The sequence below is a fragment of the Hemibagrus wyckioides genome, linkage group LG27, assembly GCF_019097595.1.
Source record: "Hemibagrus wyckioides isolate EC202008001 linkage group LG27, SWU_Hwy_1.0, whole genome shotgun sequence".
NCBI lineage: Eukaryota > Metazoa > Chordata > Actinopteri > Siluriformes > Bagridae > Hemibagrus > Hemibagrus wyckioides.
The window spans coordinates 3,187,501-3,215,000 of NC_080736.1; the positions used below are offsets into that span (position 1 = coordinate 3,187,501).

At 38.9% G+C, this 27,500-nt stretch overlaps 1 protein-coding gene across 1 annotated transcript in view; it reads right to left on the reverse strand.

Moving 5' to 3' along the window:
• Positions 1-27,500, reverse strand: part of fam189a1 (family with sequence similarity 189 member A1) — a 140,226-nt gene that overhangs the window by 60,900 nt on the left and 51,826 nt on the right. Inside the window, exon 2 of the mRNA XM_058382379.1 lies at positions 6,687-6,743. Coding sequence (XP_058238362.1) covers positions 6,687-6,743 — 57 coding nt within the window. The remainder of the gene's footprint in view (positions 1-6,686; positions 6,744-27,500) is intronic.

Below are 27,500 nucleotides of genomic sequence, written 5' to 3' on the forward strand. Positions count from 1 at the left end.
CAATCGGATTTGAGATCACTCAAGCACGCTCCACAGATGATGGCATCATTCTGGTGTCTAGAATTCGGTCTAATTTAAAACTCAGTGAAGCGAGTTCGACGTGAAACAAGCCTCCAGGATCTGATAGATAACGATGCAGCTCTCCTTTACTTCCTGCAGTGTTTCCTGCTCAGGGAAGTAAAGTCTCAGGGAGATTAGGGAGAAGCTTTAAGCACTTTTCACCTTTAGTTGATCTTCTGTGTGTGTGTTGATGGCTGCAGGGTTGCTGCTTGTGGAGCTTGAGCAGAAATGTGAGCTTGGGTGCAGAGGGATATTTTAAATGATTTTTACAGAGAAATAAAAAGAAAAAAAATACACAGTGTGTGTCAGAGCAGCAGGGCTAAGAAAAGATACTGGATTTGATGTTATTGGACTAGATGCACAATATTCTGAGACTTTACTGAGACTGCTTTGAGACTGCACTGAGATTGCTCTGAGACTACACAGAGAACGTACAGAGACTGTACAAATACTGTTTTAAGACTGTGCTGAGATTATACTGAGACTGCTCTGAGACTGTACTGAGACTACTCTGAGTCTGCCCTGAGACAGTACTGAGACTGTACAGATACTGTTTTGAGACTGCTCCGAGACTGTACTGAGACTGTACAGAGAATGTACTGAGACTGTACCAGATACTGTTTTAAGACTATGCTGAGATTATACTGAGACTGCACTGAGACTGTACTGGGACTGTACTGAGACTGCTCTGAGACTGTACTGAGACAGTACTGAGACTGTACAGAGGATGTACTGAGACTGTACAGATACTGTTTTGAGACTGCTCCGAGACTGTACTGAGACTGTACAGAGAATGTACCGAGACTGTACCAGATACTGTTTTAAGACTATGCTGAGATTATACTGAGACTGCACTGAGACTGTACTGGGACTGTACTGAGACTGTACTGAGACTGCTCTGAGACAGTACTGAGACTGTACAGAGGATGTACTGAGACTGTACAGATACTGTTTTGAGACTGCTCTGAGACTGTACTGAGCCTGCTCTAAGACTGTACTGAGATAGTACTGATACTTCACTGAGACTGTACTAAAACTGTTCTGAGACTATATTGTGACTATTCTGAGACTACTCTGAGACTATTCTAAAAATATACTGAGACTGCTCTGAGACTGTACTGAGACTACACTGAGACTGTACTGAGACTATTCTAAGAATATACTGAGTCTATGCTGAGACTGTGCTGATACTACACTGGGACTGTTCTGAGACTGCACTGAGACTATAATGCTACAACTCTGAGACTATTCTGAGACTACAGTGAGACAATATTGAGACTGTACTGAGACTGTGTTGGAACTGTACAGAAACTATACTGAGACTATTCCAAGACTATAATGATACTATTCTGGGAGTGCAGAGGAACTATACTGTAACTGTACTGAGACTAATCAAAGACTACACAGATACTGTACAACAAATATAATGACTATCCTGAGAATATACTGAGACTATAATGAAATTATAAGTATTCTTAGTTGTAAGACTCTCTCTCTCTCTCTCTCTCTCTCTCTCACACACACACACACAGAGCCAAACAAAAACCTTTAGTGTGTCAGCAGAAAAGGTTAATCAATGCAATAGCATAAAACTGAGCGATGAGGGAAGGCGTGAAAAGGCCACCATATCATATAGAGTCCTGACATCATCCGTCTACATTTCTGCGCTCTATTTTTGCCTCAATGATCCTTATCCAGAAATAAATCTGTAGAATTGAAGAGAATCTTAAACTCATTATTCATTATTCGTTCAGAAATAAGAGTGGCAGACTTGGCACAATTTTCTCTTCATCAAATGGAAATGATTGGAAACTATTCTCCATATTCGAAGAATAAAATAAATCAGTAAAAATCCCTGTAATAAACGGCCGTGCGTATTTCGAGTGAGCGTTTGTGAAAGTTTTTACACGCTTTTTATATATTTTATTAAATCAGGGCCTTTGAATATGATGCACCAGCGAGCTGTGTGGAATGAGATTCATGAGCAAGTGTGCGTTTATCTTTTTAATGTGAAAAATGAATACAACCGTTCGAGAGAAAATTCCAGCCGCAATGTCATTATTTCAATAAAATGGACACGATATTGGGGAGTATGACAGCTCTACAGCTCAACCAGACAGACACTGCGCTGCTGTTGGAGAGCCACTTTAGAGCTACTTTATTTTACGTCCTCTTCAATCTAAAGCGGCTGGACTGGCAGTAGGCCAGCAGATTGGCAGAACGCGATCGAGTCTTTGCCAAGTCATGCTGCACAGGCAGCTAAAAAAGTGTCGCTGGTTATTGCTGGAGATATACTTTGAGAAGCTTTTAGTGAAGAACTTCAGCAAATTACCTAAGGCATGCAGTAAAATACGGAAAATAGAAAATAAAAAAATCCGGGAAGAAAAACCAGCAGATGGTGCGAATCACGCACTTCAATAAATTACTCAAATTGTTGAATCTGCCTGAATAAAACTAGCCTTCAGAAAGCCAAGGTTCTGGCATAGGTGACATAAAATAAAATAAAATAAATAGAATAAAATAAAATAAAATGCTGTAAAATTATTTTTAAAAAATGGTAAAATATTTTAACATCAATTCAGCAGCTTCTACTCAGTATATAATCAAATTTTTATTAAAAAATACATAAAAATTGATCACAATATTTATAATTGTCTTTGTTTTAGAGATGTTGCTTATACTGAAAACAATATTAAATTGTATTCATGTTTATATTAATTTTTTAAATATTACCTGTATTAAAAAATATTCAACTAAATATTCAATTAAATCAATTAAAATAAAAAAAAGGAAAATAATCAACAATGGGTTGGTTGAAAAAGTGATCATTTTCTGATTATTTATTTATTATTAATTTATTTTTTATTATATTATTTTTTGAGCTTCGTTCCCTCACCAACTTCTCTTTGTTCTCTCTGAACCTTAATCAATAAATAAATAAATAAATAAATAAATAAATAAATAAATAAATAAATAAATAGAGTTTATCAGGTTAGTGAGAGTCCTGAAGCTGTCTGAAAAGATGTCCAGCGCTGACACTGGAGACTCCTTCCTTAAATGTTACACAAACATCTCCTTACAGAAAACTTCATTGAAAATTGAATTAAACCCCTGTGAATTAACTGTTGCTATAGAAACCCTAACATATCAGAACAAGCGTATTGATATGAACTGCTTTAGCTGAAACTACTCTCTAAATCAGCAGGAACTTTTGGTCGTTATTTATCTTGCTAATGATGATCGTTCCAGGCGGTTTTATTTATTTTAATTGCAGAGTCTATTATTTTACCGATCTAGATGCAAACTCTTAAAGCTTAAGCATTACTCGAAGCTCATTTAATCAGAATTATTTGGAGTGCTCTTAAACATATAAAAAAAAAAAAACGTTCAAGTGAGCGGTCACTGTGGAAAATCGGTCATCGATCGGAAGCCTGGTTGGAAAAAAAACCAGCTGAGGGATTAGACAGTGCAGGTGAAATGTTTACAGAGTGAACTCGTACCAAAGTGTGTGTATATCTGAGATCTTCCAGGACAGAGGTGTCTGATCTTATCCCCGCCTGGGTCTGGGTGTAGGAGCTGGTGTTCATGTAGAAGCTATACCTGAGATTAATCCAGTGGGATCAGGTGTGGAAGATATTTTGGATATAGTTGAAATTTCCATTGCTGGAAAATTCCACAGTGTCATTAACCATTCTGCTGAAATCGTTCAAGCTCTCCTCGCACGTCTTGTGTTTCTCATCCATTATGTAGAAAACGTCTAACACACACGGATGTCTATATTCACACTCAGATCAATAAGGTCAAGCAACTGTGTACTTCCAGCACCCACACACACCCACATACACACACACACACATGCTGTATAGACAAAACACCAGCTGAACAGAATACATTAGAACTCAGAGACCTTCAGTAGTTTTGTTGCTAATGTTAATCTCTACTGTTGTGTGCGTCCTTCCCTTAACCTTTTCTTTTCTTTTACAACCGGTTCTTTTATTTATTTATTTTTTTATTTCTAACCGTTAAACTTTATATCTCCAGGAAGCAGTCATGCTGAGCTACAAAAATACACTCGTCATCAGGTTCTTCAATTTATTTATTTATATTTTAAACCTGGTTTTCTCACTGAAACCTGCCATAACGGCGCCTCTGCTTTCACGACCCGGAAATTGACTCTCCTTACAATAATTGAATATTTACAATTATGAGCAGAAAGCATGAAATCCATTCATTTCCCGGTGTGTTTTCTGTTCCTCTGACTGTAACAGGATGGCACAGACACATCATCCGTGCCTTTTTGTTACCGACTCTTTTACTTCTAATCTGTATAATAAGCTGACAGACATGGTGAAGACTTCCTCGTCGTCTCCTTGCGGTTGGATTTTAAAGAGGTAAAATCTCTCGTCTCGGTTCTCTGACTGCGTGTGGAAGCGTTTGTATGATTGAACTGCGCTGGAAACTCGATCCGTGTCGTCCTGTCTTTTCCGTTTCTCCTCTACATTAATACTCCTCCCTCTGTTCTGCTCGCCTCCCTCCTTCCCCTCGCTCTGTGTTTCTCCCGCGGACCCCGACAGAGAGCTGACGAATCCCCCACCCTGCTTTCTGTAGCGCCTTTAATCTCCTTTAGCACTGACAGCCAGCTACAGCACAACACAGACTCGCTTTCTCACTGCAGCCTGAACGACCTATACATCATTGATACTCATCCCCAGGGAGCGAACGAGTCTGTGCTTGTTAGCCCTGTGGGTCCAAACAAGGCTTTTTTGGTATTCGATGATCGATCAGCTCGCCCCAGTGAGGCTCTTAACTTAAAGGCTCTGTCTTCATGACGGTCCCTGGAGCAGGAGGAACGTGTGTTCGGGGTTCTACTCGTCAGGTCTGAGCCGATCTCCCAGGCCTCCACTGTCACAGGAAAATAAAACAGTTGCTGTATTTAAAACAACTTAGTATTTACAATCGATCGATAGCGAATCGGCAGCAGAATGAATTCAGTGCACCGTATGTCCATATTTTTACATATATTTACAGCAAATGTACATTTCTGGCATCAAATGTATCAGTAAGACTTTCTGGCTTTAGTGAGCATCAAAGAATACCTATCTATCTATCTATCTATCTATCTATCTATCTATCTATCTATCTATCTATCTATCTATCTATCTATCTATCTATCTATCTATCTATCTATCTATCTATCTATCTATCTATCTATCTATCTATCTATCTAGTATTCATCCTGGCAAGTGGATCTCATCCTAAAGGAAACTTTAACAAAACGGCTGCTCCTTGAATACTGTGTCATACTTATTTTTATCCATTTATAGTTACATTTAACGCTTTTTCCCAGTACACTGATGCTCCATTCTTACAGGTGGAATGGGAATGGATTTATGGGACGTTTTTAATCTGTATAAAGAAATGAATGATGTTCAGTCTGATCTAAAACGAGTCTGTTGGCTTTCAGTGTGTTTTAGACGTGTGTTTTTCCCTCTGTTGGAGAACCTTACACAGAATTTTACTGGTTGAAGATGAAATCTGAGCTGCTTTTTAGATGAACAAGCAACTTGGAGAACATCTTTGAAGATACAAACATTTGTGTGGGGAAAAAATAATTTCTGGAACATTTCTATGAATATATCGCTCCTAGTAGTCTAGAGAAAAACAGAAATCCTTCCGAAACACTACAAATTCTGAAGTCCTGAGTGTCTACTTTCATATGAGCTTCATATTAACCTCCTTCATGGAACATGAAAAATATGAAATCATCTATATATATCTATATATATACATATATAATATTTAGAAATTTTTTTGTTAAGAATTGCACATCTACAACACTTACACATGAGGTTTATATGAATTCTTTTATTTTATTTATTTAGACTTCGCATTACTCCTCCCATATTTCCAATATTCGTTGAGCGTGAGTGTCTGTGGTGTCGAACCGTCTGGTGTATTATTATCATTATTATTATTATTACTATTATTATTATTATTATTATTATTATGGTTGTCGGTACGATCGTATCATTTCCCTGCGTCCCGCCCATGTCACTATCACTCTATCACCATCTCGCTATAGCCATGGTTCTAATAACACACACGCCTCCGAGATGAAAAATTCAGCTGTCGTGAAGAAATCTCTCCCCAATTACACTCTCCAGCCGAATACCGAGCGCCCTGGCCGAGAAAACCAAACTCCATGCATATGCTTTGCATCCCATCTACCCGAGTGCTGCGTTTTCTTTCTTTCTTTTTAAGCCCATTTCTTTCTTTTTTTTCTTTCCGTGGTGCACTGCGTGACAGGCAATCACTGTCGTTCTCAGCCTGGGCTCTGATAGAGCGCTCGAGAGCTTTATTCAGGCTGAACGAAGCTTTTGGGGGGGGGGCAGTTAGATCCAACATGTGGCAAGAAAAAATATTTCATTCATGTGGTTGGGTGTTTTTTTGTGAGTCTGATTTTCTGGACTTTGACGTAATTATCCAGTCAAATGAGATTTACATAATTGTGCGAAATCGTTAAAAGAAACCAGGTGTCCTGATATGCTACACACACACACACACACACACATACACACACACACATTTCATAGAATTTTTAATCCTCTTGTTTTTTTCTTACTCACCACCAGAGAGAGGGGTCTTTTCCATGACACGACTCCAATCAGACCCGACAGCAGCACCTGCACAGAGACACACAGAAACACTTTCTTTAGTCGGTTCGAACCCGGAACCCGACGCCGCTGACGGCTCGCGTGTTACAGGAGACCTGCTCTGTGTTTTCACGGGCAGTTTTTACAGCAGAAGAGCACTTTATCTATCCCATGTTCAGTCTTTCTCCTTCACCCTCTATTAAATGTCTAAAGTAGCGCTGCGCCGCGTGACGCCTCACTGAACTCCTGACTTCCTCAACTCCCTCGTTATTTTCCTCTCTGCGGTTCAGCAAAAAGAAAAAATGAATAAAAATGATAGTTTTGATAGTTTTGGTATCGTAGAGTCTGAGATTGCATTGATCTTGGATTTTTTTTTAACATAAAAATGTTTTTAAGAAGTAAGCTATACTTTCAATTGTGACTTTATACAAAGGATGTCCAGCTAGAACCTCTAATGAATTTCATCCAACAACAGTGACAAAAAAATCCGATTTGGAACGCCAACAGCTTCACGTGCTGAGCAACGTTGTTACCATGGCAACCAGTACCTAGGCTAGGAACGCCGGCGGCCGTCACCGTACGTGTGGAACGTAGCTTGAGGTTGTTCTTTTCACTCCAGCTGTTCCTGATCATATCATTTGTAATGACGTTCTACACCTGCTGTATCTCCATCACTGAGCATCTGAAGGCTTCGGCAAGGAGGAGTTGATGTTGAAGCTATAATCAACTCAGATGAGGAGCTAATTTATGAGTTCCTCAGGAGCTCCTGGCTACACCACTCCAACTGACTGTAGAAAGGACATTATTCATAATCACACTCTCTGGTGTTTATAATGATTCATAATCACACTCTCTGGTGTTTATAATGATTCATAATCACACTCTCTGGTGTTTATAATGATTCATAATCACACTCTCTGGTGTCACCCAAATGAGGATGAGGTTCCCTTCTGAGTCTGGTTCCTCTCAAGGTTTCTTCCTCTTACCCCCTCAGGGAGTTTTTCCTCACCACCATGACCTCAGGCTTCTCATTAGGAGTGAATATAAATAAATTGAAATATAAATCTAATAGTAATCTTGAAATTTGAACAATTTTTTAAGATTAATATTAGCAAAGAAATAGAGAGAGAGAGAGAGAGAGAGAGAGTAGTTGATAAAGTTTTAAAAAGTTTATAAAGTTTTTGTTCTATATTTCTTTCATCCGTCCATTTTCTATACCCGCTTTATTCCTTTTCATATGTTTTTTTTATTCTACTTCTTAGAATAAATGTACTTTGAAAAGTGCACTTAAAAAATAAATGTGTGTGTGTGTGTGTGTGTGTTTGTGTTTCCTTCCATCCACATCGTCTAATAATATGCATGTAGGTGGATTGTTTAATTGCCCCAAGGTGTGTGTGTGTGTGTGTGTGTGTGTGTGTGGTGCCCTTAGACTGTAGCTGTGCACATAAATACACCAATTAAAAACCACCAACAATAAATCCCCCTGTGTGTGAAGTGAGACAGGAGAAAGGTGTGAACTCTACTCCAGTTAATAATCAGCAGCTCTTCAATGTTCTTTTTCCAGAAAGACAGAAATATCTGTTGTTGGAAACAATTTCCTTCCTGTTAGTGTACATGTGTTTCTGCAGGTGTGTTCACATTGCTCTTCAGCTCTCTCTCCAACACACTCCTCCTGTTTACTCACAATTCTCTCCATTCTTTCTCTTTAAAGCCCTCACAAACATTCTGATCATGTCTAATCTCGTGACAGTCTGATTTGATCTGACCGCACACGCCTGGACGAGCCTCATTCCTGATTCACCAGTTTATTATTATATTATTAACACTGAGGATGATGTATGTTGTTTTTCCTCTCTCTCTCTTCTCTTCCTCTCGCTCTCACTCTCACTCCCCCCCCCTTTCTCCCTCTCTCTATATTTTCCTGTCTCTACTCCCCCTTCTCTCCATCTCTTCCCTTTCTCCCCCTTCCTCTCTCTCTCTTTTCCTTTCTTTCCTCTCTCCATCTCTTCCTCCCCCTTCCCCCCCCCCCTCTCTCCTTTCTCGCTCTCTAATCTCATAACAATCTGTTGATTTGACCGTACACGCATGGGCGAGCCTTATTCCTTATCCACCAGGAAGCATTTTATTAACACTGAGGACGAAAAAATACGTGTTGTTCTCTCTCTCTCTCTCTCTCTCTCTCTCTCTCACTCTCGCTCTCTCTCTCTCTCCCCTCTCATTTATAAACTCTGCTCTCCCCTGAGATGAACTTACCCAGAGTTATTTATGAAGTTTCTATACGCTGATGGATATATCGATATTTACAGGCACTTCCTATATTGTGCCGGCGACAAAATAATAAAAAGCTCTTAATAATCTGTCAATAAATATTGACTTTTAAAAAACATTCAATAGACATACTTAAAAGGATTGTTATTGATCAGCTGCTTAACCCTTTCCTGTCTAATACGAGATAATACGACTGAGTGATGGGAGAGGTTACAGTTTCCTGAAGCTGATTCATTTCCAATAACTGCGCTTCTCAGGAGCGGTTGTATTTAATGCCGTTATACCATCAAATCGAGTCACTCCTCGTTACAGCAGCTGAAGTTTCTCAAACTGAATGACAGCAGCTTGTCATGTTGCATGTTACTTCTGGATCTTACAAAGCACTGACGCTGGAGACTCCTTCCCTAAATGATAAAATAAAGCTTAAAATTTCCATCCAGAAAACTTCAGCGTATCACTGAAGTCCCTGAACGAGCTGTTACTATAGAAACGATAACACAAACTCCACACTGCTTTCAGAAGGAAGATATATATATATATATATATATATATATATATATATACATACATAGGGGTATTTATTAGAGATAAAGTAGAACAGGTATGAGAGATCATAAGGACATGTGACATGCTGGGGGCTGATGGGTAACGTAGTTCAGTTATAATTCTCGTATCACTTTCAAACCTGTTTCTCAGGAATATTTCTAATAATCTGTCAAATAATATTTTGTGGGAATTACAGTAAAACAATATTATCTTTAAATTCAGGAGAAAAGAATGATTTTATTTCCTATGAGCATTAAAAGATTGTGGGAGTCTAAAAGTCTTCACACCGTACGGCTGATAGGACAGTGAGGCGGTGAGGCCGTGCTCTTACACAACAATTAGTTTACAAGCAACGACTGCGGAATGAATTAATATTCCTCGTCAGCGTGATGCGAGTGACGGACGTCGACGCTCCGAGCCGAAGTGTTTGTCTTCTCGTCCCCGGGAGAAGAGACGCGATTTGATTTAAACGACAACTTGATATTGTCATTAAAAATCTTTCTCCGGCTGCCAAGGATGCCTTCCCGGTGCTCCGAGGCAAATTATATTTCTCGAGCAAGGTTTTTTATTTATTTATATATTTATATATTTATCAAATTGTACGTTGTATTTATTTTCCTCGCGCATTTCCATAATTCATACAGAGAAAGGACAGGAGATAAGGAGTGGAAGAAATGGAGAAAGATGCGAGAGGCTTCACTTCCTGTTTGCTCTTATGAATTATTGATCTCACGCTCGTGTGCGATGGAGAGAGACAAAAAAAAAGACGAAGAGAGAGAGAGAGAGAGAGAGAGAGAGAGAGAATAAGAGACGGGGGGAGGGTTTTTGGCTGGACGTTAAAGCTCACTCAGTTGATTAGAGGGCAGACGAGCCAATGTTCAGCACACCTTTTCACACCTCAACTCACACTGTCACCATTTATTACAAGCTTCCTGCATCACGTTCATTCACACACACACACACACACACACACACACACACTGTTGTTTATTGCAGCACCTGCTCCCGTGACCCGCTAACCCAAAGGGACATGTGTAAATGGAAGAGACATTTTTGTCTGCCTCCGTGCCGGTTCCTCTGGCGTTTTATTTTCACTTCAGAGCCGCGGTGTTTACGGTTCCCCACAGGCCACTCATCAGCGCACTCTCCACCAAGCGAGGAGCGCTATAAAGGGCTATAAAGAGCTATAAAGAGCTATAAAGCTAACAGCGCACTGACGACGAGTGCAAATCCGCAAGTTATGAATGATTACGGTGAGGGCGAGGCCTGAGGTCGGCGGCCCGCTTTTAAACGTTTATTCCATTTATGACTAGGCCAAGGTAAAGCTGCTCTCCTATTAAGTCTGCATGTGGCTTCGTGTGAAGTCTGACGGGTTCTGAAGGCAGATTTGAGAAAATGATCAAATACAAAAAATTACAGAAAATGATTTGATAGAAAAATGAAAGAAAGTGCTTGGTGTCGTTGAAAAACCGAATCTGTAGAAACTTCTATAATGTATTAGAAATGTACTGTTAAATATATACTGTTAAAGGGTAAAGAGTTCAGTGTACAGTCTGAGGTGTAAAGGGTATAGAGTTCAGTGTACAGTCTGAGGTGTAAAGGGTAAAGAGTTCAGTGTACAGTCTGAGGTGTAAAGGGTATAGAGTTCAGTGTACAGTCTGAGGTGTAAAGGGTATAGAGTTCAGTGTACAGTCTGAGGTGTAAAGTGTAAAGAGTTCAGTGTACAGTCTGAGGTGTAAAGTGTAAAGAGTTCAGTGTACAGTCTGAGGTGTAAAGTGTAAAGAGTTCAGTGTACAGTCTGAGGTGTAAAGGGTAAAGAGTTCAGTGTACAGTCTGAGGTGTAAAGGGTATAGAGTTCAGTGTACAGTCTGAGGTGTAAAGTGTAAAGAGTTCAGTGTACAGTCTGAGGTGTAAAGGGTAAAGAGTTCAGTGTACAGTCTGAGGTGTAAAGGGTATAGAGTTCAGTGTACAGTCTGAGGTGTACAATGTACAGCGTGAAGTGTAAAGCATAAAGCTACAGTGTAAAATATATAGTGTAAAGTGTACAATGTAAAGTGTAAAATGTAAAGTGTAAAATGTAAAGCAAAAAATGTATAAATGTAAAATGTAAGTACAGTGTAAAGCATCAAGTGTAAGGCATAAAATGTACAATGTACAGCATCAAGTGTAAGTGTGAAGCGTAAGTGTACAGTGTAAAGTGTAAAGCATACAGTGTAAAGCGTACAGGGTAAAGTGTAAATGTACAGTGTAAAGTATACAGTGAATAGTGTAAAGCCAAAAATGTACAGTGTAAAGTATACAGTGAATAGTGTAAAGCCAAAAATGTACAGTGTAAAGTGTAAGTGTAGAGTGTAAAGCATAAAGTTTAAGGCATAAAATATACAATGTACAGTGTAAAATGTACAGTGTAAAGCATACAGTGATGAACCTAAATGTACAGTGTAAATATACAGTGTAAATTGTAAAGCATACATTGTAAAGTGTAAGGTATAAAGTATAAAGTGTACAGCGTAAAGTATAAAGTGTACAGTGTAATGTGTAAAGTATAATGTGTACAGTGTGAAGTGTAAAGTGTATAGTGTAAAATATAAAGTGTACACCACAAAGTGTAAAGTATAAATCGTACAGTGTACAGTATAAAGTGTACAGTGTAAAGTATACAGTGTACAGTATAAAGTATAAAGTGTACAGTATAAAGTGTACACCACAAAGTGTAAAGTATAAATCGTACAGTGTACAGTATAAAGTGTACAGTGTAAAGTATACAGTGTACAGTATAAAGTGTACAGTGTACAGTATAAAGTGTACACCACAAAGTGTAAAGTATAAAGTGTACAGTGTACAGTATAAAGTGTACACCACAAAGTGTAAAGTATAAATCATACAGTGTACAGTATAAAGTGTACAGTGTAAAGTATACAGTGTACAGTATAAAGTGTAAAGTATAAAGTATACAGTGTACAGTATAAAGTGTAAAGTATAAAGTATACAGTGTACAGTATAAAGTATAAAGTGTACAGTGTACAGTATAAAGTGTAAAGTATAAAGTGTACAGTGTAAAGTATACAATGTACAGTATAAAGTGTAAAGTATAAAGTGTACAGTGTAAAGTATACAGTGTACAGTATAAAGTGTAAAGTATAAAGTGTACAGTGTACAGTATAAAGTGTACAGTGTACAGTATAAAGTGTACAGTGTAAAGTATACAGTGTAAAGTATAAAGTGTACAGTGTACAGTATAAAGTGTACAGTGTAAAGTATACAGTGTACAGTATAAAGTGTACAGTGTACAGTATAAAGTGTACAGTATAAAGTGTACAGTGTAAAGTATACAGTGTACAGTATAAAGTGTACAGTGTAAAGTATACAGTGTACAGTATAAAGTGTAAAGTATAAAGTGTACAGTGTAAAGTATACAGTGTACAGTATAAAGTGTAAAGTATAAAGTGTACAGTGTACAGTATAAAGTGTACAGTGTAAAGTATACAGTGTACAGTATAAAGTGTAAAGTATAAAGTGTACAGTGTACAGTATAAAGTGTACAGTGTAAAGTATACAGTGTACAGTATAAAGTGTAAAGTATAAAGTGTACAGTGTACAGTATAAAGTGTAAAGTATAAAGTGTACAGTGTAAAGTATAAAGTGTACAGTGTACAGTATAAAGTGTAAAGTATAAAGTGTACAGTGTAAAGTATAAAGTGTACAGTATAAAGTATAAAGTGTACAGTATAAAGTATAAAGTGTATAGTGTATAGTGTAAAGTGTAAAGTATAAAGTGTACAGTGTACAGTATAAAGTGTACAGTGTAAAGTATAAAGTGTACAGTGTAAAGTATAAAGTGTACAGTATAAAGTGTACAGTGTAAAGTATAAAGTGTACAGTGTAAAGTATAAAGTGTACAGTATAAAGTATAAAGTGTATAGTGTAAAGTATAAAGTGTAAAGTATAAAGTATACAGTGTACAGTATAAAGTGTAAAGTATAAAGTGTACAGTATAAAGTGTATAGTGTAAAGTGTAAAGTGTAAAACATAAAGTGTAAAGAATACAGCTAGCTATTGTTTCAAACTCCTTTCTGAAATTATTCTCACCCCTAAACATTTCACAGCTTGGATGTGTTAAAGTTTCAGTATCACAGCTCCACATCGTCCACTCAGAGGAGATTAATATAAACTGCAGCAAGCATTTTGGCTGAATCCGGCCTCGACTCAGCAAAAAAAAAGACAAGGTGAAGAGTTAAGACTGTAAGTGTTGATGAAATATCCGGACCGGAAAGCGGTCGATAGAAATGCAATGGCCACCACAAACAAGCGAAGAGAGCAATAAGACTATAAATTTAATCAGCAGTCCACAATCAATGAAGCTCCTAATGAGGGATTTAGAGCGAGTGAATCTAATTGTCCCTCAGCTTTTCTGCATGTTCTCCAGCTGAGATCTCTCATAGCCGCATGTGTGGAGGTGTGTGTACTTTAGATACAGTACGATGTCACCTGTAGAAGATGAGTGATGACCCTTGTAGCTTGCGGGAAGAGAAAAAGAGGAGACGGGGAATGGAGAGAAAGATGTGAAAGCTTCACTTGGTTTGCTCTTATGAATTATTGATCCCGCATTCGTGTGCAATGGACTGAGAGAGGAAGAAGAGTAGATTACTTAGACAACACACTCCGTAGCAGGTGAGTGTTCTTTGACTTAAAGTTTGACTCACTTGTGTTTGTTGTATCATATATATATATTTATAAATGTTCTAGATTCAGTACATATGAAGCATTTGCTTTCATCATGTTCTACAACATTAGGTTGTTTCTCTTTTTCCCCAGAGGCCAAAAAATGGAGTTTCCTCCTGTTTTTGTTGAGTCCATGTTGATGATTGAGTGTCTTTGTCATGTTCCACTCCACAGCAGTGATTAATATGAAGCTCATATGAAAGTAGACACTCAGGACTTAAAGAATTTGTAGAGTCTGTTTTTCCGTATCCTACTAGGAGCAATAAAGTTGTTTTAAAGTAAATGTTGATATCAACTGCATTTCTGCTCTCTGAGATACACCAAGTGCTTGTTCATTTAAAAAGCAGCTCAAATTTATCTTCAACCCGATTGGAACACCAGTGTACTGGTGAGAAAGGGTTCGATCTTATAACTATAAGCCATTAAAAATGTGTGGCGTGACATTCATTCATTAATAAATTTAAACACTGTATAAACACTGTAATCATGGGCACGTCGCTGCATTATAAACAGAACTCGCTTCAATGAAAATAATCCACTCCAGTGTGGTAACCGTGACTTCGCCACGTTCTGGCACGGATCGTTTCTGCATAACCACGTGGTCTGAACCGATGACTAATCCCCGCTGCATGTTAGGTTACCGGTGACCGATCTCTACAGAAAGGCGACACGTTCTGGGAGAATCATTTGAAGGATCCGAGAAAGCGTAAAGCAGCCGTGTATCTCTCGTACCGTGGCACTCAGTAACAAGCCTGTATTCTCCAGCTCTTTGTTATAATATAATTCAGAGAAGCTTGAGCCAAAAAAATCTGAATAAATCAAAATTTTATCGTATTAAACTTCCGCTCAGTCCTGGGAGAGGGTTTGGAGAACGGCGAGGGAGTATGAAAGAGGGATTTTCTCCTTGACTGCTCTTTCAACAGGATTAAGACACTCCACTTAGTGGCATTAGATACAGCTCATTTTCGCACAGAGACGCTGCACCGAGACCGGAAACAAAAACATTCAGATCTAGCAAACAGAACGAGTGTCAAGAGCAAGAAATCTGGAAAGAGGAAGCTCATACAGCCTGCTCAGCATGACTAGATGCATTATTAAATGCTGTTGCATGAAATGTTTTTTAACAACTGTGTTTAATATTTGATGAGCTCCTACAGTACATGATGTAAGGCCTACACTTGTACACACACACACGTCTATAAATTAGGCCTCGTGTAGCCTTGTGCTTTCCGACACTGTACCGAATATATAATTAGGAGAAGCAGTTACACACCTGTCAATCAGACAATTCTACCATCGGTCTCTGAAGTGTAATATGATAATGTGGTGTGCAGTGTGTGAGTGTGTTAGTCCTGTGAGTCCCATATATATAAATAACACACACGAGGGATGGTTTGTGGGGTGGCGGGGTGGGGTGGGGCGGGGCGGTTTGGGCACGGTGTACACGGCTACCTGGGGCAACATCATTAATCATCACACATGGTTTACAGTCTGATAGATGAAATGCTTTCATAGAGAGAGAGAGAGAGAGAGAGAGAGAAGGCAGAGAGAGGGGAGGCAGAAAGAGAGAGCCAGAGGGGAGGCAGAGAGATAGAGACGGGGGGGAGCAAGAGAGAGAGAGAGAGAGAGAGAGAGAGAGGAGGCAGAGAGAGAGTGAGGGGAGGCAGAGAGAGAGAGACAGAGGGGGGAGCGTGAGAGAGAGAGAGAGAGAGAGAGAGAGAGGAGGCAGAGAGAGTGAGAGGAGGCAGGGAGAGGGGAGGCAGAGAGAGAGAGACAGAGGGGGGAGCAAGAGAGAGAGAAAGAGAGAGGAGGCAATGAGGAGGCAAAGAGAGAGAGAGAGAGGGGCAGAGACAGAGAGAGAGAGAGAGAGAGAGAGAGAGAGAGGCAGAGAAAGGCAGGGGGAGGAGGGGGAAGAGTGAGAATGTGGGGGGGCACAGAGGCAGAAAGAGAGAGGGGGATGGGGCAAGTGAGAGAACGAGAGAGAGAGAGAGAGAGAGAGAGAGAGAGAGAAAGAGAGAGAGAGAGAGAGAGAGAGTGAGAGAGAGAGAGAGAGAGAGAAAGAGAGAGAGAGTGAGAGAGAGAGAGAGAGAAAGAGAGAGAGAGAGAGAGAGAGAGAGAGAGAGAGAGAGAGAGAAAGAGAGAGAGAGAGAGAGAGAGAGAGAGAGAGAGAAGGTGTGTGAAGGTGGAACAATGATAAATTTACTGTGTAATAACCTTATATATCCCAGTGTCACCATTTTAGAGCATAGAGTCCAGTGAAAAATTTAGGACAGAAAGAAGGCAAAGAAATGTGATTTCACACCATGGTTGTTATCTGTAATAAAAAATAGTGTACATTTGGGTATTTTCAGTTGGAGTGAATTTTATTGTACGCTGCTTGTAAGAAGGAGTGAGCCCGGGGCGACAGCGTCCAGGAGAAACTCCCAGAGAAGACGTGAGGACAGTTCAGAGGATTGTGTAAATCTTTACCGTGTAGAAGAGTAAAAAACAAACAGTACTGAGTGCTGAAAAGATGTTCGGTACGAGCAGATTGTGAAGAGGTGTTTTATCCAGGCAAAAGTTTGCACCCCCCTCCGTCATAAGGGTGATAAAAACATTCTCTAATAACTGGTATATCTGCTGTCTGCCTTCTGTTTTGTGCTTTGGCTTGTTTGTGTGTTAGCGTGCTGTGTAAGGCAGGACGCATCTCATAAACAACTCAGCGTGTTGTTAATAACAGGAAAATCCATAGTCATAAAGTGAAAACACCAGCATTATAAAGAAACCAAATCGGGAAACATGGAAAACATGAGAAATAATAATAATAATAGGAATAAAATAGTACTTTTACCTTAATAATTATAATTATTAAAGGGCTAACACAGAACAGGTGCTCACAGTTGGGTAACGAGGACTAAATTGCAAAAAATGAGATCTTAGCAGGTTAAATGATCTTTAATCGAGCCAAATGTATCTAACGGTTCTTATTATACGATTACATTCAACCAAATAAAAGATTAAAATACATTCTTCAGGACATATTTTACTCATTTTAAGCTTAAAATTTGCATAAATACCTATCACAGAATAGATATTTAAGCTTAAAAACAGTAAAATATACACACACTTATCTTTTAATTGGTTTATTGTAACCATCATAATAAGAAATACTAGATAAATTTAACGAGATTAAAGATATTATTATTATTATTATTATTGGCTATGATGTATGTGATTTTCCTCTGTAGATGCTGCAATGCAAGTATTAAATAATTTATTCTAATTAAGAACATAAGTACACATTAATATACACCGACCAGGCAAAACATTATGAACACCTGACTGGTCTGCGGCTATGTGGCTTCATACGCAGCAAACTGTGATGCACTGTGTTTTCTGACCCCTTTCTATCAGAACCAGCATTAAATTCTTCAGCAATTTGATCAACAGTAGCTTGTCTGTTGGATCGGATCACACGGGCCAGCCTTCACTCTCCACGTGCATCAATAAGCCTTGGCCGCCCATGACCCTGTCACCGGTTCACCACTGTTCCTTCCTTGGACCACTTTTGATAGATACTGACCACTGCAGACCGGGAACACCCCACAAGGGTGTCGTCAAACTCGCTCAAATCCTTACTCTTGTCCATTTTTCCTGCTTCTAACACATCAACTTTGAGGACAAAATGATAAAATTCACTTACTGTCTAATATATCCCACCCACTAACAGGTGCCATGATGAGGAGATCATCAGCCTTATTCACTTCACCTCTCAGTGGTCATAATGTTATGGCTGATTGGTGTATATTAAGCACAGGTGTAAGATGACTATAGCTTCATACGTTCATGTTACTTAAATCTGTCACTAATTTTAATCCAGGTCCTGAATGTGCATGTCACGTAAGTCTAAAAACATCTTTCCTTTTTTCTTTCAAACCTTCCAGAAATATCAAGAAAATCGCCAACTTCCTCATTCTTTTTCAGCTGAAGAGTCACCGCTGACGCTGTCCTCTATTGTTGTTTCACGATGCTGCCGACGCTGGATAATGATTACGACAACAGTGGCAGTGAATTATGCGGAAATCTTTTTTACTCGTGACTCACAAAGCACAGAGTCAGTTCTGATCTAAACGTGTTTCAATGCTTCGGTTCGGGAAAGAAAAGCACTGACGTGTGTACGGCTAGTCTCTGAACTTCTAAACATATTAATTAAACATTAAATACGCAGAAATCATTTGTTTGGGATTAGCCATGAGAGACGAGGAATAATCTTGTTCGTTTTGACTTTTAAAGATGATGACATAACTTATTGCATTAGTAAAATTATGAAATCAACAGAATTACGTTAAAAAATGGTAAAAATGGAAACTTACAAGCTGTTAAAGCACGTTTTCACAACGTTAAAGCTATAAAACTTATAATCAAGTTTTATTAACTGGAAAATAAAGCAAAAGGAAATCTGCTCACGGAAAGAACTCCGAGTTAAAACCATATTGGATATCAGATCTGCATCTCACCTCAGAACAAAAGTCTCCGATTTGGGGGCGGTGGTAGCTCAAGTGGTTAAGGCTCTGGGCTGTTGGCCAGATGAACAGGGTTCAAGCCCCAACACCACCAAGCTGCCACAACTGGGCCCTTGAGCAAAGCCTCAATTGGGCACTGCATCATGGCTGACCCTGCACTCTGACCCCAACCCCCAAGGACAGGATATGCGAATAAAGAATTTCACTGTGCTGTAATGTATATGTGACAGTTAAGGACAACTTAACCCTAACGCTTTCTCGCTGGTTCTAGATCCAGGTTCTGCCTCGGTTAGCGAGCTGTCCTCAGGCCAGATCCTCTGCCGTTCATCCTCCTAATGAAAGAGCTGTTTACGGGCTGAGTGTACACCTGGGACTCACACTCATTAACACGTAGTGACAGACTGGCCATTTAACTAAGAGCATAAAGATCACACAGCTGTGAAATAGCTACACTGACAACAACCTTGTGCTTCCAAACACACTGCTGACGAGACGGGAAAGTGGCTGAGAAAGAGTGACGCCTCTGTAGCTTGATGAAGACTTTATAATGATTCCTTTCCTTAAAACTGACCGAACAGAAAAGACACACACAAGGAGGGTCATGCATTAAGCTGGAGATAAATGGATTTAAATTATTCGCTATAAAAACAATTTGTTTCTTCGTATCATCCCGATTTTGTCTAAATCTACAAATAAATAGAGATTTATATTTTGGTTGATTGTCTTAAAGCCACGATTTATATACAGAGTTTAGTAAATGACCACTGTCTCACGTTAAAGAAAAAAAAAGATTTCAAAACCAATCTATAAATTAGGATCAATTAGACTTATAGGGTTCAATTAGGACAAAAGTAATGGCACCCTCTAAAAGGAGGGTGTGTTATAGTAGCTGACACGCTGCAATGGCTTAGCTGCATCATTGGAAGATTTATCGGAAAGCTGTTTAGTCGGCATTTTCTCTCTGTGAGCCTTTTTTTGGAGTTTTGTTGGTGTGAAAAAAAGCAAATCAACCGATCATAAACATACTTACGAATTTGTGATTGATTTGCGCTTTATAACAACAAGAGCATTAGGGAACATTTTTCTGTATTCGAGTTTCTTGTAAAAACGTTAAAAAAGTGAATTTTAATTAGTGAACAAATCCATGAGAAATAAAAATATAAAGCTCATGAAATAATGAATAATATATAATATTTAATAAATAATAATAAGTAAAAGTCATTATAGGATTCAATCATCTCTGGTAATCTCTTTGGATCGGGATCGATGTGATTTAAACTAAAAACAAAAATGAAAAATGTTTATTTTGGGAAAGTTGTTCATTAGAAAACATTTTCGGTAGACGCAAATAAAAATAATACCTAATACTTAAAAAATATTAGCATTAACATTTTACACACATCTCTGATCTGTTTTTCAGTAAATATAAAACTAATGTTCTGCAGGAAGAAAAATGTCTGGTTTAAAAAAACGAAATGAAAATTCAAATGAAAATAGAACCTAGGTCAGAAAATTGCTTGCCGTGTTGCGCGTAATTTATTTATAGTCATTATCACGAAAAGTGGTGGTAATTCAATATACACTGTATATCAGCCGTAATGCGGAAACTGGGTACGACACGTAAGACGAAGCGGGAGAGAGAGACAGAACGAACGGAGGTAGAAATGGGGGCCACGGTTGTTGCCGTGGAAACCTTCTCTGGCCTCTTGCCAAGCTTCATAACGCTCTTCCATTTACCCCTCAGAGAGGAAAGGGACTGCAAATCTCCCTCAGCATCAACATGCAACACACACACTAAAGTACATGACATGCATGCACACACATCACATATGTTCGTGCACACGCACAGGCGTAGCGACTTCACAGCAATATCACACTTCGGCATGTCCTGCTATTCTCGTATGCTGCAGACTTCCGTGTCACAAAGTCGTTCTGCTCCGATCCATCGCGTCGCTGTTTATATCCATGCACTGATCCAGATGCTGTGTGGAGGCGCTAAAACGTGATGTATCAGGATTGATGAGTGGAGAATCTTTGTCTGTAATTTGTTTGTTTTCCCGAGCCCGAGCTTCCAGACGAGGGTCTCGTTGTAACTCGCTCTTCAGCTCATCACCAGATTAGATCACGGTGTTGAGCTGGTGGCTTTCAGGCCTTGTGTTCTCTTTAATCATATTTGCAGCAGGTCTTCATCTGATTTATGGTTCGGGTTCTGTGCCTCACATGTCTCCGTGTGTCTGTGTCTGCTGGGATGTCCTGAGTGCTTCTCACCATGTAGGTCACTGAGCCCCGGCCTGAGGTGACCAAACAGGCTAAAATAAATGGATGTGGTTCATGAGCGGAGAGAGAAAGGAGTTTGAACTCGATCTGCGTTCATGCTGATGGTCACATATAAAGCTCACAGAACAAACACTGGAAACAATGTTAACATGAGCATGAGCTGGACTTGCAGTGCCAAGACCCTGCACTGATCTGTGGAGGATGGCTGGGTTTGCATGTTCTCCCCATGCTCGGGGGGGAGGGGGGGGGTTCCTCCAGGAACACTGGTTTCCTCCTCCAGTCCAAAGATATGTAATGTAGGCTGACTCACATCTCTAAATTATTCGTAGTGTGGGAGACTTACTGAAACCCTGTTTAGGATAAGTTCAGAAAGGGTGGATTGATGGATGGGTGGATAGATGAATGGATAGAAGGATGGATGAATGGACAGAAGAGTGGATGGATGGATGGATGAATGGATGGATGGATGGATGGACAGATGGATGGATAGATAGATGGATGGATGGATGGATGGATAGATGGATGGATGAACTGGCGGATGAATATATGGGTGGATGAATGTATAGATGGATGGATAGAAGGATGAATGGGCGGCTAGATAGATAGATAGATAGATAGATAGATAGATAGATAGATAGATAGATAGATAGATAGATAGATAGATAGATAGATAGATAGATAGATAGATAGATGAATGGGCGGCTAGATAGATAGATAGATAGATAGATAGATAGATAGATAGATAGATAGATAGATAGATAGATAGATAGATGAATGGGCGGCTAGATAGATAGATAGATAGATAGATAGATAGATAGATAGATAGATAGATAGATAGATAGATAGATAGATAGATAGATAGATCTGATAAGAACTATTGTTTACTGAAAGAAAACAATAAATAGCACGCCTACAGTTTGTACATGTTTAGTAGATATCATCACTCAGGTGGTGCTCAGGTGGAACTTCTCCTCAGGTGGAACTTCTCCTTCCAGGCTGTCCAACCTGAATTCTGAAAAACTTTGAAAAGCACTTGAACATTAAGGTCTTATTATTTCTCAGAGGAGCTTCCTGGTAGTGTTTTAGTTCTTTGGTGTCTAGAATAAGGACATAAGGACATGTATGTTTCCATGGTAACGTCGTACAAGAACAATCCAAACTGATGCTTGTTTTTGGACGTCTTATCAGAATTTGATTGATTTCTTCTTCTTTACTCACTACTTTCCAGCACTAGCTAGACATTTTGGATGTTCTTCTCCAGCCAACACACATTATATCTATCGGTGGCTAAGGTCCAGTTCTTCGTTCTTAATTAAATTGAAGAGTCTGCTGATTAAAGTGGAGCCTAGTTTTTTAAAGCTGGAGAACAGAGCCGCATCCTCTGAACGCTCCGTGTGTAATGGAAAGGCAGCTAGATGAGAAACACTACGGTCTGGTTTGCATAAAAGCAATTCCCTGCGACAGCACTTCCCGTGACGTATCGTGTTCAATTTGGTGATTGCATCCCATAACCGCGTGGCACCTTGATCAAATAAACCTGTCCGGTGATACAGTCAATCCTGTTAGCGTGGAAGCATGCAGCGTTGTAAATTTGCGCGATCGGGAATAAAACTGCACCGTGCTCCGACTGACAGTTGGGATTAGTACGCTCTAATATCCGTGATGAAGAATTTCGAACCACGTTAATGTGGGAAAGAGAAGCGTCCAGAGCTTCTCCATGAGCGGAGTGATTTATCACGAATCCCACTCTTAATGTTTGAGCGTAATCTGGAACGGAGTAAAGATCGCGTCTGATTGGTTGCGTCCCCCGTTATCTATCGGTGCGAGTAAATGAAGCTTTTGCTTTTGAGGAAGACGAGTGATTCAAGAAAAAGAGAGCGGGAGAGAAAAAATTGTTGCTAGGTAACTAGGAAATGTCAGCTCAGTTAATGTGGGAGTTAAGTATCGCTGTATTCATCTTAAGAAAAGGTTGTAACTTGTAATTTCAGACTTTTGACTGGGGGAAAAAAACAAACTCTGCAATTTAGTCTTGTCAACTCTGTCAACACATCCGCACGAGCTTCCTGTATATACAAAAATACACTATAGTCGCTTTTTAAGTCTCTGAGTCTGACTGTACAGTTCACTGTTTTGTTTTGCTCGCTTGTTTCTAACAAAAGACGAATGAGGAGCTCGAAAACTCCAACTTTCCACTTCTGAGGAAAAGTCAACAGGGTAACGAGCTAGGATGTTGTTTTTCAGCTCCTCGTTCGTCTTTTGTTAGAAACAAGGGAGCGAAACAAAACAGTGAACCGTAGAGTCAGAGTTAGAGACTTAAAAAAGGTAACAAGCTAGGTCGCTGGACGTAGGACCTAGCTAGCTTGGACGTAGCTGCTAATATTTTTATTTCTGTGTGAAAAACGTAAAAGTAGAACAAAACTACGTTCTCTTCTCTCTTGTATACAGCTATATCATTTCTATATCAGTCCATCCAGGATAGCATAATTTTGTGATCGCGGAATTTAACGTTAAATCAATCAAACGTCAACGAGACACGCGTTCAACTGAACCCTTCACCCGGTCACGTGTGTGGGACGTGAGTACAGCTCTCGGAGAAAGTCAGTGGATATGTGTCTCACTGCAAGGAGCTTAAAAGAAGATTTCTGTGCTTGTGATTTTATCAATTCAAGGACAAACAACAATTTAATGTTATATTTTGGAAGAAAAATAAAGCTGCATGGGCTTTTTTTTCCCCAGCTGGCTAAGAGGAGAGATTTTTCACCGTCCTTGGGCTAACATGACTTTCTGGGATTGGCTAATAGAGTGATAATATCGTGTTTAGTGTGGTGGTGGTGATGGTCTGGTCGTTAATTTATCTATTACAGACACACCTGAATGTGAGATGACGGGCATTTCTTTTTCTTTTTTATTTCTTTTTATTTCCTATTGTTTATTTTACCTATTTTTCCCCCTTTTTTATTATTTTTTAAAATTCATCTTATATAAAATGTCAATATATAAAATATCTATAACTTATTTTTTACCGATATTGTGTTGGCAACTCAAAAAAACAAACAAAAAAAAACAGCAAAACCAAGACTTTTCAGCCAAATCAATAACAAAATAACTCTTCCAACAAAACATTAACAAAAGAAAGATTTTGTTGATTTTGTGGGAGGCTACATCCAAGTCTCTAGCTAGTCTTAAAAAAAAAACAAAAAGAACAAACAAAAAACAACATGAACAAGAGAAAGATTTTGTTGATTTTGTGTGAAGCTACTTCCATGTCTCCCGCTAGTCTAAAAACATAAACAAAAAACAAAAAGAACAAACAAAAAACAAACAAAAAAATAACCAAAGAGAAAGATTTTGTTGATTTCGTTTGAAGCTACTTCCACGTCTCCAGCCAGTCTAAAAAAAAAAAAAAGAAAAACAACAAACAAAAACAACAAACAAAAAACAACCAATAAAACAACATGAACAACAGAAAGATTTTGTGAAAACAAACAAAAAAAAACAAAAACAACATGATACAGCGTGAGTGTAATAACTGTCCAAAATTACTGGTGTTTTCTCCTGATCACAGATGGGTTGGATCCGATTATACCATCTATCCCGGGAATACTGGGTGCAGAGCGGGAATAAACCCTGGATAAGTAACTTACAATGAACCCAAAAGAAAATGTTTAAAATTAGTAGCATGTGTGTGAGACTATGATATTTAAAAGACGTGACGTTTACGGACATTAAATATGAGTACGCTGACTTTTCTGTAGCCGCACTCCAGCCATGAAACGTCATAACAATTCAATGAGGAGATACATGAAGGTGGACCAAGCTGACCAACAGCCGCGTATTTTAATAACGGACATCTACAAACGTTTCTGTGGAAATTTAAAACGAATGCTCTGCACCACTCCGTGAAATACTGACCATGCTCAACACTTTTTACCCCGAGAACAAAGTGCTACTGATCAGAAGAAGGTCAAAGGAGCAGGATTAGAAGAATCAGACCTAAACCCTCAAACATCACACCTCTCTCTCTCTCTCTTTCTGATTCACGTTCATTTTTTCTTCTGCTTTTTTTCTTCCTCCATACCTGTTCCCACCTTAATGCAAAAACACTTAGGGTGCAGGAGAAGGAGCTGCTTTTCCTCATCACCATGGCAACAGGGGAACAACAGCAGGGTTTCTGGTGATGCTTGGTGCAGGGGGAGCTTGTGATTCTCCATCACTCCATTTCCATTCCTTCTCTCCATTCATGAATGAAGTATCAACATGGTTAGCGTGAACCTATCGGGCTAATTAGCCGATAATGAAGAGCTGTAATGAAGAGCCGGCTTTTCGGGAAACACCTCTGGTTTGATGTGACTTCTCAGAGATCCACCGTTTCTTTCCTGATATGTTTGACACCATTTGGGAAAAAAAAACATGTATGAAAGCAGTCTTCAGCTCCAAGAAAATAAATATCCAAGGCTTCAATATCCGAGAATATTAACCATAAGAGCAGAAATTCTCCTCTCTGTGTCCTGATTGGTCGATCAGAACCTCAGCCTTGCTGCCTGTCTTTAAATTTAATGGGGTATTTCTTCCTGAGCACCAGCTTCAAGGGAGATTTATTTGTTTTCTTTGTTCCCCATGCAAATTCGATGAGCTCCTCTCCGTGCTCTTTGTGCTTTTGCTCTGATCATCATTAAAGAGCTGAAGCTTCGGCGTGTGGCTCCAGTCTCCGGCCTGGACGTTAATCTGATAATCAACACAACACTCAGGGAAAAAGAAAAAGACCAGGCAGGCTATGTGTTTATCAGACATTATGTTTATGATGTTTGGAGAACCTGAGTGGGAGAAGATCTCAGGAGCTGATCAGCAAATTTCACACGTGCTGTTTGGAGAATTAAAGTTTGGGGGAAGAATTTCCTTGATTGATTGTTGCTAAAGCACATTCACTTTACGGAAAATTGTCCACACTTAAGTCATAATGTGACATTAATAGGAAAATAAAAGCACAATTTTGTTAAATCCACAGCTGAAGTGCAGCATTTGGACTCATGAGTCTAATAAAAGACCAAGCGTTGTCTATCATCTACTACACACGACTAAATCCTTCGTAATATTTAACCTTTAATTAAGAGGCAACATGCTGTTTGTTCCTTTTGTGGCGGGTTACATAAAAGAATAAAAAAGACAGATAAAATGGCACAAAATATGAATAAAAAGAAATCAACTGAAGTGCTTTTTCACACGTTTAAAAGCCGAGTGTTAATTAGCGCATGCTGTTATCAGTGTTCCATTAGTAAATGCCTTATTAATATTAGTCTAACCGTTCGGGCTAAAATGACACCTCAGACCTTTTTAAGCGTGTTGGCTCGTCTAAAAAGGGGTATTTATATCCGTCGTTTAACAAAGGTTAATCTTAATGAACTCTTTTGAGCGACTAATCGTTTTAAAAAGTGTAGTTCAGTAGAGTTCTCACTGTAGTCACAGTGTCTCTAGTGGTCAAAAGAGGGAACTGCAACCAGAAATCCAGTAGGGCTGGAATCACGCTGCCCCATGTTCGATATACATAAATATAAGCTATCTAAATATAAATATAAACTCCAGTTCAGCAGAGGAGAAGAGGAGAGACCGGACACTATTTCAGTATTTTATATCACTATTTTATCTATTCATCTAATCTACTTAACTCAAGTGTTTACATCGGTTCCATGAGATAAACATAAGTTTGTTTTCTTATATCCAACTAATGTATTTTTTTTTCTTTTTATACCTTATGTTTCTGTCTATATATGTTTCCCCTTAAACTCTGTGGTCAGTACGTTTTCTGCTTAGCCCCGCCCCCTTCCCTGTTTTCTCAGTGGCATCAGTATAAGAAAGAAGAACAAATGAACATTTCATCAGAACAAATGAATAAAAATTCGAGCCTGTTATGAATGTTGAGAGTCGTGTTAATATCATTGAAAACACAACAAAGATTTTAGATTAAATAATAATATATATGATATATTAAATAATAATATGATACAACTAAATATCTCGCTCACGCTTCGTAATCCAATCAACTCACTAGAAACGTGTTCAAAGTTAGCAATAAAATGACATATTTTCTATGTAAACTTAAATAGGACATTTTCCCTCTTACCACCTATTCTGATTCTTTCAGAGCTGGGTTGCCAGATTGTATAATGATATTCCACATTAGCTTGTATCACGGCAAATCAAATAAATAAATAAATAAATTCTGAATCATTTATACACAAAAGTGTGTCTATGCTGCACATGTTAATATTTTAGGATATTTTACAAAGATTGTTAGAAGAAGGGGAATTAAAGAGGGATTATGGAGTCATTTATCTACACCAGAAATACTGTACACGTCTTTTCACCATTGCCTGGAGGTTTTAGAGCCAATCTAAAGGTTTTTCATGAAGTTTTTTCAAGATACACTTGGGCTGGAAATTGTGTTCTGACAAAGCAGAAAAGGTAGATATAGTTT